The sequence below is a fragment of the Lolium rigidum genome, chromosome 5 (genome assembly GCF_022539505.1).
Source record: "Lolium rigidum isolate FL_2022 chromosome 5, APGP_CSIRO_Lrig_0.1, whole genome shotgun sequence".
Lineage (NCBI taxonomy): Eukaryota > Viridiplantae > Streptophyta > Magnoliopsida > Poales > Poaceae > Lolium > Lolium rigidum.
In genome coordinates this window covers 201,062,203-201,074,887 of record NC_061512.1, presented here as the reverse complement: position 1 = coordinate 201,074,887, position 12,685 = coordinate 201,062,203, and the positions used below count along the sequence as shown (strand labels likewise).

At 49.5% G+C, this 12,685-nt stretch overlaps 1 protein-coding gene and 1 non-coding gene across 3 annotated transcripts; both read left to right on the top strand.

Moving 5' to 3' along the window:
• The first annotated feature begins 7,111 nt into the window (after nt 1-7,111).
• On the top strand, nt 7,112-7,981 carry LOC124652890 (dormancy-associated protein homolog 3-like). Of its 2 annotated transcripts, none has more exons than XM_047191937.1 (3): nt 7,112-7,382; nt 7,502-7,619; nt 7,743-7,981. In XM_047191937.1, exons 1-3 carry the CDS (start codon nt 7,112-7,114, stop codon nt 7,768-7,770), a joined length of 417 nt encoding a protein of 138 aa, XP_047047893.1. In that variant the 3' UTR covers nt 7,771-7,981. The 2 variants fall into 2 exon arrangements, with proteins under 2 accessions (XP_047047893.1, XP_047047892.1); XM_047191936.1 differs by having other exon boundaries at nt 7,502-7,666; nt 7,743-7,813.
• Nucleotides 7,982-12,366: 4,385 nt separating this feature from the next.
• Nucleotides 12,367-12,439, top strand: TRNAA-CGC. Its single transcript has one exon. It is a non-coding gene; the product is annotated as a tRNA-Ala (tRNA).
• The last annotated feature ends 246 nt before the right edge of the window (nt 12,440-12,685 follow it).

Here is a 12,685-nt window from a genome sequence, read left to right as displayed (position 1 = left end):
CCACATATGCGGTTTCTTTTAGGGGACCATTCAAAAATGCACTTTTCACATCCATTTGATATAATTTGAAATTGTGGAAAGATGCAAATGCAAGCAAAAGACGAATAGCTTCAAGACGGGCTACCGCGCAAAGGTATCCTCAAAATCCATACCTTCTATTTGGGCAAACCCTTGCGCCACTAACCTTGCTTTGTTTCGTATAACAATGCCATTTTCATCTTGCTTGTTCTTGAATACCCATTTGGTCCCAATGACATTGATGCGATGATCCTTGGGTCTCTCAACTAGAGACCATACTTCATTGCGAGTGAAACACTCCAATTCTTCTTGCATGGCAATTACCCAATCCGGATCGACCAAGGCTTCATGTACCTTGAGTGGCTCAAAACTAGACACGAAAGCATGATGTTGACAATAAGTGATAAGTAATGCATGGTGTCTACGAGTTACCACTCCTCTTGAAATGCTACCAAGGACTTGATCCACTTTCATGTCGCTTGCCCTTGTAGCGGCCTTGATCTTCCGAATGGTTCCTTCATGATCAATGAATTCATCTCTTGCTAGTACTTGATCATGAGGGACCATTTGAGCTTGATCATGAGTTGAGGATGTTTCTTGATCGTCATCATGATCTTGCTCCATGGAATGAGGATCTTCTTCTTGTTCTTCTGATTGTGACTCATCTTGAGTAGAGGATGGTTCTTGAGTTGCACATGATGGTTCGGCTTGAGTTGAGCTAGGCTCCACTTGTGGCGTGCTTGAAACATCTACTCCATCATCTTGATCATCATTATGAACCTCCATGGGCCGGATGTGTCCAATGCCCATATGCTTGATGGCACTAGATGGATCATCATCAGCACTCGCAACACATGGAACAACTTGCTCCACTTGGGAGCCATTATCCTCCAAGAACACCACATCACAAGATACTTCAATGGTCCCGGAGGATCGGTTGTAGTATCTATAGGCGTGAGAGTTCTCCGCATATCCAACAAATATACCCTCTATGGTTCTAGTTTCAAATTTACCGAGCTTTCCTTTGTTGTTCTTAACAAGGCATGTGCATCCAAAGACACGAATATATGTGACATTAGGCTTGTTACCGGTAAGGAGCTCGTATGGGGTTTTGTTGTGGAGGGGACGGAGGAAGAGCCGGTTGGAGTAGTGGACGGCCGTAGAGATGGCTTCTCCCCAAAAGTTGTGGGGTGAGTTGAATTCACTCAACATGGTTCTTGCCATCTCAATGATAGTCCGGTTCTTCCTTTCAACAACACCGTTTTGTTGAGGGGTGTATGGCGCCGAAAACTCATGCTTGATGCCCTCATCATCAACAAACTCTTGCATAGTGTAGTTCTTGAACTCGGTGCCATTGTCGGTCCTAATTGCCTTGATCTCGGATTCATACATACGTTGAGCTTTCTTGGCGAAGGTGATGAACTCTCTATGGGTCTCGTCCTTAGTCTTGAGGAGAAAGACCCAAGAGTATCTTGAGTAATCATCAACAATGACAAGTCCATACTTGCTCCCACCAAGAGTATCATAATGTGATGGCCCAAAGAGATCCAAATGAAGGAGCTCCAAAGGCCTAGATGTGGAAACAATACTCTTGATAGGATGCTTCTTCTTGAGTTGCTTTCCGGCTACACATGCGCTACACACACGATCTTTCTCAAAAGAAACGCCGGTTAGTCCCACAATATGCTCACCCTTTAGGAGTTGCTTAAGATTCCTCATGTTAACATGACCAAGGCGGCGATGCCACAACCAACCTTCGTCATGCTTGGCCGCCATTAGACATGTGGAGAAGGAGGGGCTCTCTTTCGAGAGGTCAACCACGTAAAGGTTGTTCTCCACAAATCCAACAAGGACCAATTTGAGATTGTCACTCCTAAAGACTTGCACATAATATTTAGTAAAATATGAATTGTAACCGGCATCGGCAAGATGATATATAGAAAGTAAGTTATAGCCAAGGTGTTCAACAAGCATAACCGTCTCAAGGCACAAGTCCTTAGAGATTGCTACCTTGCCATACCCAAGTACCTTTCCCTTTGAGTTGTCACCAAAGGTAATGCTTGACTTCTTGTTGATATCTTCAATGAATTTATCAAGCACACCTTTTCCTCCGGTCATATGATTGGTGCATCCACTATCAAACACCCATTTTGGACCACCGGAGGAATACCCCTACAAAATCAAGTAGAGGATTTAGGAACCCATCGATTAATGGGTTCCTTTGCAATGGCAACAATATCTTTTGGTACCCAAATTGAGTACCCTCTATAAGCATAGCCATTAGGAGGGCCAACATAGTTAGCATAAACATCACCATAATAATCAACAAATAATGCATAGTGATCGTTTGGCCCCGTGCGGTCACCACTAGTGGCTTTGCCCCTTGAGGCTTTGCCATTATTAGTGACCTTCTTGTTCTTATCTTGAGCGGGTTTCTCCTTCTTGTAGTTGTTCTTCTTGTGAGACTTGGGAACATATCCAAGTCCATACTTTTGATTGTTTGACCTTTGCTTACTCAAGAGGTCATCCAATCCCATCTTGTTCTTGGCGGTGGTGAACTTAGCAAGTTCCTTTGTTAACCTAACATTTTCCTCAAGAATAGATGCATGCTCACAAGAGGATTCATTAGGATGATAGTCGAGACCATATTTAGTCACCAAGGATTCAAGATATGCATTGGTCTCAATATGCAAAGAGAGTTCCTCTTGTAAACGAACATGTTCCTCAACAAGCTTAGCATGCTCACTAGTAAAAGATGTAGGGGAACTAGCATGCTTTTCAACAACAATGGGATCCTTCATTGATTCAAGTGCTTTCATGTAGGTTTCTTGAAGTAGGTCATGGTTCTCTCCAAGTTTCTTGAGCTCATCCTTTACGAGCTTGTTAGCTCTTTCAAGGTGGTCAAGATCCCTAGTGAGAGAAGCATGAGCAACTTCAAGTTCCTCCTTTGAGGAATGGAGCACTTGAGTCAAAGATTGAGCCCTATCAATAGTTTCTAGGTCCTTAACTTTATCAAGTTCATAGGTTTCAATTTGTTGCTTAAGGCCTTGAGATGTGCACCTTTCGGTTTTTAGCTCTTGTCTTAGGAGATTGAATCTCCGTTCCTTTTCATCCAATTGATATTCTAATTCCTCAATGGACTCATCCTTTTCTTTGAGAGAGTCCATCAAGAAATCAAACTTGACAAGAGCTTTACCACGAAGGGTGCATCTAACATTGTAAAGTTCCTTAAGCACATTTAGTTCATCTTGATTTTCATTTTCATCATCAAGAACACTAGATAGGGAAGGTGGAGGTTCCATTACCTTGGTTTCCCTTGCCATAAGACAAGAGCCAACGATTGTAGAGGAGGAAGAGTCATCGGAGTCATCCTCTTGAGTGATTCTTGCCATGAAGGAGGAACCAACATCATTCTCCGTGGAGTAGTCCTTGGAGTAGTCATATGTGAAGAGTGACCCGGGCTTGGAGTAAGCCAAACCGGCCACCCCGGCCTCCTTCTCCTCATCTTCTTCCTCATCATCGAACAAGTACTCGGCTCCAACAAAAGCTCTTCCCTTGTTCTTCTTGAATCGATCGTTGATTGGGTTTGGCTTCAATCTTGGCTTGACCCCTTTGATGAATCTTGGCTTGTCTACCCTTTTCTCATAAGGGCACTCATTTGCAAAGTGGCTATCTTCATCACAATTGTAGCAAGTTCTCTTCTTCTTCTTGTCATTGAGAAGCGTAGGAAACTTTCCCTTGTACTTCTTGGCAAAGAAGGCAAAGTCGGTGACGATGTCACTAGTTGAAGTCATCTCCTCATCTTCTTCAATTTCATATTCTTCTTCTCCTCCATGGTCAGCTCTAGCCTTGAGGGCAAGGTTGTGTGACGCTTCATGATTGTGTGAGGCTTCATCAACACGGTTCATTGCCTTGAGCCTCTTTCCGGCTTTGGCCATGTTTTCATTGGCGGCCACATAGGAGACTAGATCATCGGAGTTGAGATCGGCACTCTTGGTCATGATTTGCAAGTTGAGTCCAAGGTTGGTGTCTTCTTGTTTGACGGCAATCATAGCAATGACCTTGGATTTTATGAAGGCTTCGTTCATCTCGAATCCGTCATTGTACTTCTCAGCACCAAGACCCTTGACCCTTACTTTCGGAGCACCAAGCCTAGCATAGGCATCGAATACGGATTCTCCATCTCGAATCATGAATCGGTAGGCCTCTTGCTTTGCGAGTCTCATAGAGAGATGATTGGATCAAATCGGTTCCCTCTTGGAGTACTACGATCCGATCCCACAACTCTTTAGCGGAGACAATGTCATCAACTTGATCTAGAAGCTTGCGGTTGATGCCACTTCTAATCTTGTCGCGTGCGGATGCATTGAGTTGACGGTTGTAGAACTCGGTGGAGGTCAACCGAGTAGGATCTTGTGGCTCCCGATGTCCATGAACAATGAGCTCCCATAGCTCCACACTGCAGCTGCGAATATGAGATTCCATAGCAGATTTCCAATGAGGAAAGTGAGTTCCATCGTAATGGGGAACGGTCCCACTATGGTTTATATGAGGCATGGGTGAAGTGTTTCTGGGATAGTTATGGTCAACCTCATGGTAGAGTTCTTTAGAAGCCGAAGCCCCACTAAGAGTTCCACCCGCGGTTAGGTTCTTAAGCATGACAAGTCATTTCGTCATTTGGTTTTGTAGCTCATCCTCCTTTTTCTTCTTCTCGGCATCATATGCCAAGAATCTAGATTTCATCTCTTTAACCGAAAGGTTAGAGTCGTCATCTAGACCCTCGAAGAGTTTATCCATCTCACTCTTAAGGCGGTGAAGCCCTTAATAAGAGTCCAGGCTCGATACCAATTGAAAGTATAGAGATGGTAAACCTAGAGGGGGGGTGAATAGGTTTCTACAAATTTTAATTCTTTCTTTGCAATATTAGGCTTTGCGGAATATAAAGATGAGCCTAATGCAAACTAGGTGAAGCAACCTATATGAGGATACAACTAACTCAAGCACGAAGGCTCTCACAAAGCAGTTAAATCACAAGTAAGGAGTTCGGTTAGAGATAACCGATAGCACGCGGAGACGAGGATGTATTCCCGTGTTCCCTTGCTTTGCAACAAGGTACGTCACGTTTGGAGGAGTGGAGGTCCCACGAAGGATTCCCCGCGCCACGAAGGCTCACCCTATTCTCCGGAGCCTATCCCACGAAGGAATAGCTCACTCACTTGTGGTAGACTTTGAGGTAGCCTCCAAACCTTCACAATCTTGCCCGGAGCAAATCCACGGACCGGATGCTTCCGGACTCCTTCTTGCCCACCTAGGGTTTCCAAGGAACCCTAGGAAGCAAGCTTCTCAATGAATACAAGGGGAATGAGATTTGGCTTGGTAGAACGGTAGATCGGGTCCTCCTCTAGTGATTCCCCGGAGGGATTTGAGTTTGGGTGGAGGAGGAGGGAGATCTGAGGCTTTTGGTGTTTCTAGCAATGGAGTAAGAGAGAGAGAGCTCAAGAACAGCTTTATAGTATGTTGCCTAACCCTTCCAAGGTAGAAGAAGGGGTATTTATAGTGTTCTTCAAAAACCGGCCGTTGGTCACTTGCCACATCGCCAGATTCGTCGAGAAACCCGGTCGACCGGATTTGGCGCCGGACAGAGCCGGTCCATAGCCCGGTCGACCGGGCCACGACCGGGCCGGCCGGATTCCAACCGGAGCCGGGACCGGGTCTTGACCGGCGGGCTTCGAGCTTATCGGATGGCGCCGGATGTCACGAGCGCAAAGCCCGGTGGGCGACCGGGCCGCTCGGTCCGGCGCCCGGTCGACCGGGCCATGGACCGGAGCGGCCGGTCCGAAACCGGCCGGTGACCGGACGCTGACCGGAGGGCACGCCTTCTTTATCGGAAGTTGCCCGGATGGCACCGGCTGAGGATCCGGTCGGCGACCGGGCTGTCCGGTGCCGGGGCCGGTCCCGACCGGATCCGGGACCGGCCGGGCTCGAAACTCTTGCCGATTTTTCGTCGAATTGGGGGTCTCCCGTTGCCTTTTTGTTCCATTGCTACACCATCATACCTCTTTGGCTAATACCTGAAAGTCATCTTGTAGGCATGTATTAGTCCAAATACTCTAGCACGGTGTCATAGATACCAAAATAATGGATAAGGGTAAAATACCCTTACACTAGGTTTCGCACAGTGCCGACGGGAAGCTCCGCCACCACCTCTCGCTCGACCACTCGCCGTCGCCGTCGCCACCATGTCCAGGTCGGCGAGCTCCACCTCAATGGAGAAGGTAAACTAACAGTACCCCTCTCCTACCCGGCCATGATCTACCCTAGTCGATCCAGCAAGTTTAACAGCATTATCCTGGTGGTGATCAAGGAGCTTTGTGAGAGGTTTGCTAGTTTTGATATTAGTCATGTTCATCGGCTTGCTAATGAGGCTCAATCTTGTGTTCATAAAATTAGTTATGATAGGCCTGTGGATCAACTTAACTCCACCTTTCCTACCTAGTATATCTTGGAAAAGGATTGTAACCATTTTGTTTGATGAACAAAGCTCCATCTGATTTGCAGAACAAAAATTCTTTGACACCGTAAACGCTATCCGGTTTGTTTGACTCATTATCCATTTTATCGTGAAGATCCCGAAAATAGGACCACACACTGCCAATTTATCCGGACGCATACTCGATTGATCCTATCCGGTTTCCTAATTTTGGATGCCTACAACTATGTAGGCTACGCTCGACCGCACGAGCCGAGCCGACCGCGGAAGTCGGAGCCCGGAAACAGAACGAGGGAGATCCAGAATTACACGATCCCTCCAAATATCTCGCCTACGTCCTCTCCCCGCCCTTCGCCGGAGCTCGCCTATAAATCCGCCCCCGCTCCCTCCAACAAAGAAGGAACGAAGAAGAAGAGGACACACTGCGCCCGTCAGACAAACACACTTCGATACCAAGGTAATCATCCATCCTCGGCCCATCTCTCTCTTTTGTTCCCCTTTGCCTGCGCCAAGAACTCGCGAAACAAGAAGAAACAGAGCACCATTAACGTATCTCTAACGAGCTCAATGGAACGCGCAGGTTTAATCATCTCGTAGTACTACATGGGTCTTCTTGACCAGCTGTGGGACGACACGGTGGCCGGGCCGCGCCCGGACCACGGCCTCGGCAAGCTCCGCAAGTACGCCTCCTTCTCGCCCTCCTCAACCACCGCGGCGTCCGGTGCGGCGGGCTCCGTGGCGGCGGCGCCGGCGGTGACGCGGAGCATCACCATCCTCCGCCCGCCGGCCCTGTCCGTGACGTCGCCGCGCAGCGAGTCCGGCTCCGCGCCGTCGTCCCCGGCCAGCGTCCCGGACTCCCCCTTCGGCGGCACAGGTACCTCGCCTAAATTTGCCCCTAATTTAACCTCCATCGTTTTCTTGCCTCTAGATTACGTACGATGCGTGATGCGCATGGCATGATAATATAGCATCGATGCACTGTTGTAACTGCAGCAACGACACCCAGGGGAGAGGGCTGGAGCAAGTTCCGCCGGAAAGGCAGGATGGGCGCCGACGGCACGGACGTCGCCAGCAGCCCCGGCACGCCGCGAAGCCCCACGGTCTACGACTGGTACGTTCCCCTGAGCAGTAGCTACTCTGGAGTACCGTACCTCACGGATAACTAGATGATCCAACCAACACTCCGCTAGCAGAGTCTCCGATCTGATTCTTGACGATGTATCGATCTCGGCAGGGTGGTGATCAGCTCGCTCGACCGCTAACTGAACGGAAGCAGCTCCACCAAGACGGGAACTGCACACGTACACGCGCGCAACGAGAGACGCAGCCGCAAGATCTGGAAGTTGGACGGAACACACAGGACCTCGTTCTCTTTACAGCTTTGTCCCAGTACGTATATATATATATATATGTACATGGTCAATTATGTACTTCCGTTGTAAACCGCTACGCGAGATGGCCGCTGGTTTTGTAGCAAATGATGCGCCGCCGTGTAGGTCGAGCAGAAGTTCGTACTAGTAGGCAAACCGGAGACGATGATGGCCTGAGGAGGATGAATGAGACCGATGTAAGTGTGATGTGTACTGTGGGTGTAATCTTACCTGGTAGGCTAGTAGCGAGAGGGGATGGAGTGGAGCTGGCTGATGGTGAAGACATGTAGCAGCCCGGCTCTCCTCTGCTTTCTGTATAAGGCGGACAGCACCATATGTCTTGCTAATGCATGCAGTGTAAAATACTTCTGCAATAATGCATGGCTAAATAAATACTGTCTTCTGAATCTGTAGCGAGACACTGCTTTGATTACTGTCAGCTACTATCGGCTTATAACTGTTCTGAATTTCCAATGCCTTGTCAGTTACTATCGGCTAACTGTGTTCTGAATCTCCCGCCAGACAGTGGGTACTCATATTGCTGTTTTTTTAGTCTGGTGCGGCAGAGATCTGAGAATGGCACCAATAATTTGCTCGATCAGATTCCCGGTCAGACCGATGTGAAGGTTATCTGAAAATTCAATGTTGTCACTGTGCCTAGTCTTCTCTGAACGGTTAAGGTCAAGAGGATAGGGGCTGTTGATGTTTGACAGATCACAAGGACCTGCTGCCGATATCGACGCCAGCCACAGCACACCCCATCCAGTCATTCTCAATGCTGGGATATTTATCGCCCGTCGCCGCCACTCCGGCAAACATTTCGCAGGAAAACAACAGGGGTAGGTGCTCCACGACCGCGAGTTCTGACGCGCGCTACCGTTGGCGATTGGCATAGCTCGATTCGCTATTGCACCGCGCGCCATCTCTGTATCACTGCATGCGCATCCCGCCGATTGGATCGGCACGGAGCTCGGAGCACACAGCCCGGGCCGATTGGATCGGCACGGAGCTCGGAGCACACAGCCCGGCGCGCTCGCCGTGGCGACGGCGGGCGCAGTCAGTGGTGCCGGCATGGCCGCGTGCACACAAATGGTGTGGAGCCGGAGGACGCCGTGCTGTCCGTGCACGGCTATCGTGTGCTGCGCCGGCGGCTCAACGGCGCGCCACCTGCCCGCGTTTCTCGAACCTGTCTCCTCGCCTACCGTCACGTCGTCATCGTGTCCTCCCCCGGTTAGCCTCTGGGCCCCGGCAGCGTTGCCTCCCTGCTGCCTGCATGTGAGGGGCAGGCAGGGGATAGGGCCATCTGTTCCGGTGATTATATTACCGTACTACTCAGAAAATGAAGTGCTGATGGAGCGATCGTGGTTGGATTCGGAGCAGCTCGAAAAAGCATCTCCTCCGACTCCAAACAATGCAAAAACGTAGGATTGATTGTTTACGGCATCTTTTAGCGGGCGGATTGATTATTTCTATCTATTTAGATCGGCCCGCAAACTAGATGCGTCGTGCTGTCCAGTCTATTTAAATAGAGTGTTCAGTTACATGGCCCATTCGGTTCGCGCTAGATTTGCTCAGGCGAGCCAATTAGCAAACTTTATTTTAAATTTCAACACAAAAATATAGTAAATTGATAAGCATAATATCTAGATTTGTCCTCCACGCAGCGCTAACTAGTGGTAGGTGTCTCTAAAATATGCAAAGTTAGATAATATCTTATAATATATTTAAAAAGTGGCTACTTTCACCCAAATGACAATAATCTATGCTAATACCCTTCAATCTTCGTGAGCAAGGATCATTTTCTGCCTCTTCTCGATCCAAGCCCTTTGCATGGAATCGGTGATGGTGACCAAGTCCGTAAGCATGATCCGGTTATCCTCGGTCATGATCTTGGCTTCGACCTCCAACACCTTGTATTTAGCATCAACATCCACGAGGCTTACCTTGGCCTCGGCCTCGACGAGCTTAGACTTGGCAAGTGACTCTTCCACCTCAAGAGTTCTCACTTGAAGATCAAAAAAGCTCTTTGTGCCTGCCTCTTTCTCTTTGCACTACATCTCTTGCCTCTCGGCGATGGCCTCTTTCTTCTTGACCATCAACTCCATCAAGGTCTCTTGGAACACCATTAAGGAAGCTTGACGGTGCATCTCCGTCTTGGTTGCCTTGTGGTCAGCCGACCGTTTGGAACGACCACCACCGCATGCCTCTTCGGTTGCGTCGGCGCCTAGGCTTTGGCCATCGTATCAAGATCGATGGTGTCGTGCGTTGATGAATTGCCATTGCCATTCTTCTTCGACACGTCGAGTTTCTTCCAATGGGCGTAGCTTGTTTCCCACATTTTGGTGTTCTTGAGCAACATTCAACAATTGCTCATTGTGAGCCCCTGTTGTCGTAGGTACTCTTGTAGTGCTCCAAAGCATAAATAACCTACACACACAACAAACAATGGTATATGCTCTCATATGTGCTACGAACATTGAGACGATGGGAAGAGCTTTACCATGTCAACGACCGAGACACCACTTATTTTCCTTCTTTTAACCGTCTCGTATGAGCCTTGGAACCGGCTACACTTGGGATGGATGAAGCTCCACCTCTTTGAAATGGAGAGATCTTGCATTTGCTATATAAGGGTTTTTCACACAACAACCGATGCTCATGGAAGTACTTGCCCGCACGGTTCTAGTAAGCAGTGCCCTCCTTTTGCTCGGCACCGCAAAGTAGATCTTACGAAATTTCAATCCAAGCGGATCATAGCATCTTGTCCTCTTCGACGGTGTAGCTCTCCGTCCTTTGGCTGACCTTCTTGCCACCGGCAAGCGTGGCGACAAGTGCTGCGACCAGTGTGGCAGCGGTGGCCTGGTTGATTTCCCCGACCATATCTTGGGCGTAGCCGTCGTTGCCAAACAGTGGCTGCTCGTCAATGGAGTAGCCCTCATGAACATTCTCGTACTGAGTCCGTCGTACTCAGTGTAGTCGCCTTCATCCTCGTCGGCGCCCTCGTAGATCATGTCCTGCATGATGGTCTCGTCGTGCGTGGCCTCACATTCTTGTGCGCATAGCGTCCGTGACAAGCCGGTAGGACCAAGTAGCAATGGGAAACAATTACAAGAGATGGGCAAGAGCTTTACCATCTTGGTCACCGGAAGGAGCTCGCCTTTCATTTTGTAGAACAGGTTGGCTGGTAGCGGTATGTCGGCGCGGAGATTCGCCGTTGCAACTTCGGCCCTGCCGGCGATGATAGCCCGGTCATGGGAGTGCGGTTGAGGTAGATACCTTGGCCAGAAGTATCCGACGATGCTGCCCTGCTGGGATGGCCTGGGTTGAAGAGGAGGCCGGCCACTCGGCGCGGACGTAACGGACCTCGTCGACGACGCGCCGGCGGCCAAAGGCCACGTTCAACGCCTCCTGTTTTCATCATCATGATGGCCTGCTAGGCGGCTTTGTGAGCCAGCAGCTCGCCGTTGGCGTGTTGTCGTTGGGCGATGATGCGGTCGTTCGTCCTGAGCCGCTCTTCTTCCAGCTTGGCGGCGGCCTTCCGAGCTTTGGCGGCTTCTCTCCGGCCTGCGCGCTTGCTGGACTCCATCCGGCGCTCCTCCTCCGTCATATCCTTGGCGGCCTTCTGTGGCTTCGCCCGCTTCTTCCCGGCGGTGGCTGTGGCAGGCGTGGCGGTGGTCATGGCAGGCGCCGCAGCGGAATCCATCGCTTCCGCTTCCTTTCCCGCCTGCCGAATTTCTGTGGGAGGGTTTTTGCAGGGAATTTGCGCGCCACTACCGGGAGGGGCCATGGTCTTCTAGGGAGGACAAGGGATGACACGTGAATTGTCCGGCCCGATGCATCAGCGTCCCAAATTTGGGACACAGATGGGTCGGTCATGGTGAGTCGGTCTGTTTGTGTCACCCAGCTGGCGCAGGCTGTCCGGCAGTCTGCGCTGAACAACCCATAACAATTTGGGTCGGTCCACTGTAGATGCCTTTAGAAAATATCGTCGGCACCTTCTGAACCCAATTTCAAAGCCAAAAAACTCGAATGTAAAAGATTGCATCCGGCGTGATTCTGATAGAGCAGGGAGGACGGGCATGTCGAGCAATATTTGGAGCACACCCAGTCCGAAGCGGTCTTTGAAGTTGAAACGTGCAGCTAGAGAAGGTTAAATCTCTTTGAAGCACGCTCTAAAGAAACACAGCTGAAGTTTCTCTAACAACTGGATGCTTTTGAAGAAACAACATCTACTAGTTCTCTTCTCGAGAGAGAAACAACAGTTTTCACAGTACCAAATGTATATACGGGGATAAAAAGAAGCCACAATTCCATGATGCATAGAGATAGAGGGCTCTGGTTGAATCGACGCGGGAAATTTCCTCGCTTTCGGTTTTTCACCAGGTATGCGCGCTCTCATTTTGTACAGAAATTACTGCTTTCTTCCGTTCAAGCTGGCTGTGTGCAGTTCCTACTACATTACTCTTTGGATATCAAAATCATCAAGTTGGGGATGTAGCTCATATGGTAGAGCGCTCGCTTCGCATGCGAGAGGCACGGGGTTCGATTCCCCGCATCTCCATTTTTCCTCATTCTTCGTGCTCCTGCTTGGTTTATTATCACTAACCTTTTTTTCGTCAGTTTCGTTCATAATAAGAGCGCCGTATTTCCAGGTTCAGTTTCAGATTCCAGCGCGCCTTCAGAGTTTTGGGCCGATAGGGCAGAGAGAAATGGCCCAACCACAAACTCCGCATGATAGGAGCCCACCCGCACGGCCCGCGCTCCCCGCTTTCATCCTCAAGCGAAGCCGAATTCGTCCTCCTCCTCT

Excerpts from the sequence above, each read along its gene's own strand:
- LOC124652890 (XM_047191936.1), top strand. The coding sequence starts at position 7,112 with ATGGGTCTTCTTGACCAGCTGTGGGACGACACGGTGGCCGGGCCGCGC. Across the intron at positions 7,383-7,501 it reads CTCCCCCTTCGGCGGCACAG|CAACGACACCCAGGGGAGAG; the intron begins GTACCTCGCCTA and ends TTGTAACTGCAG.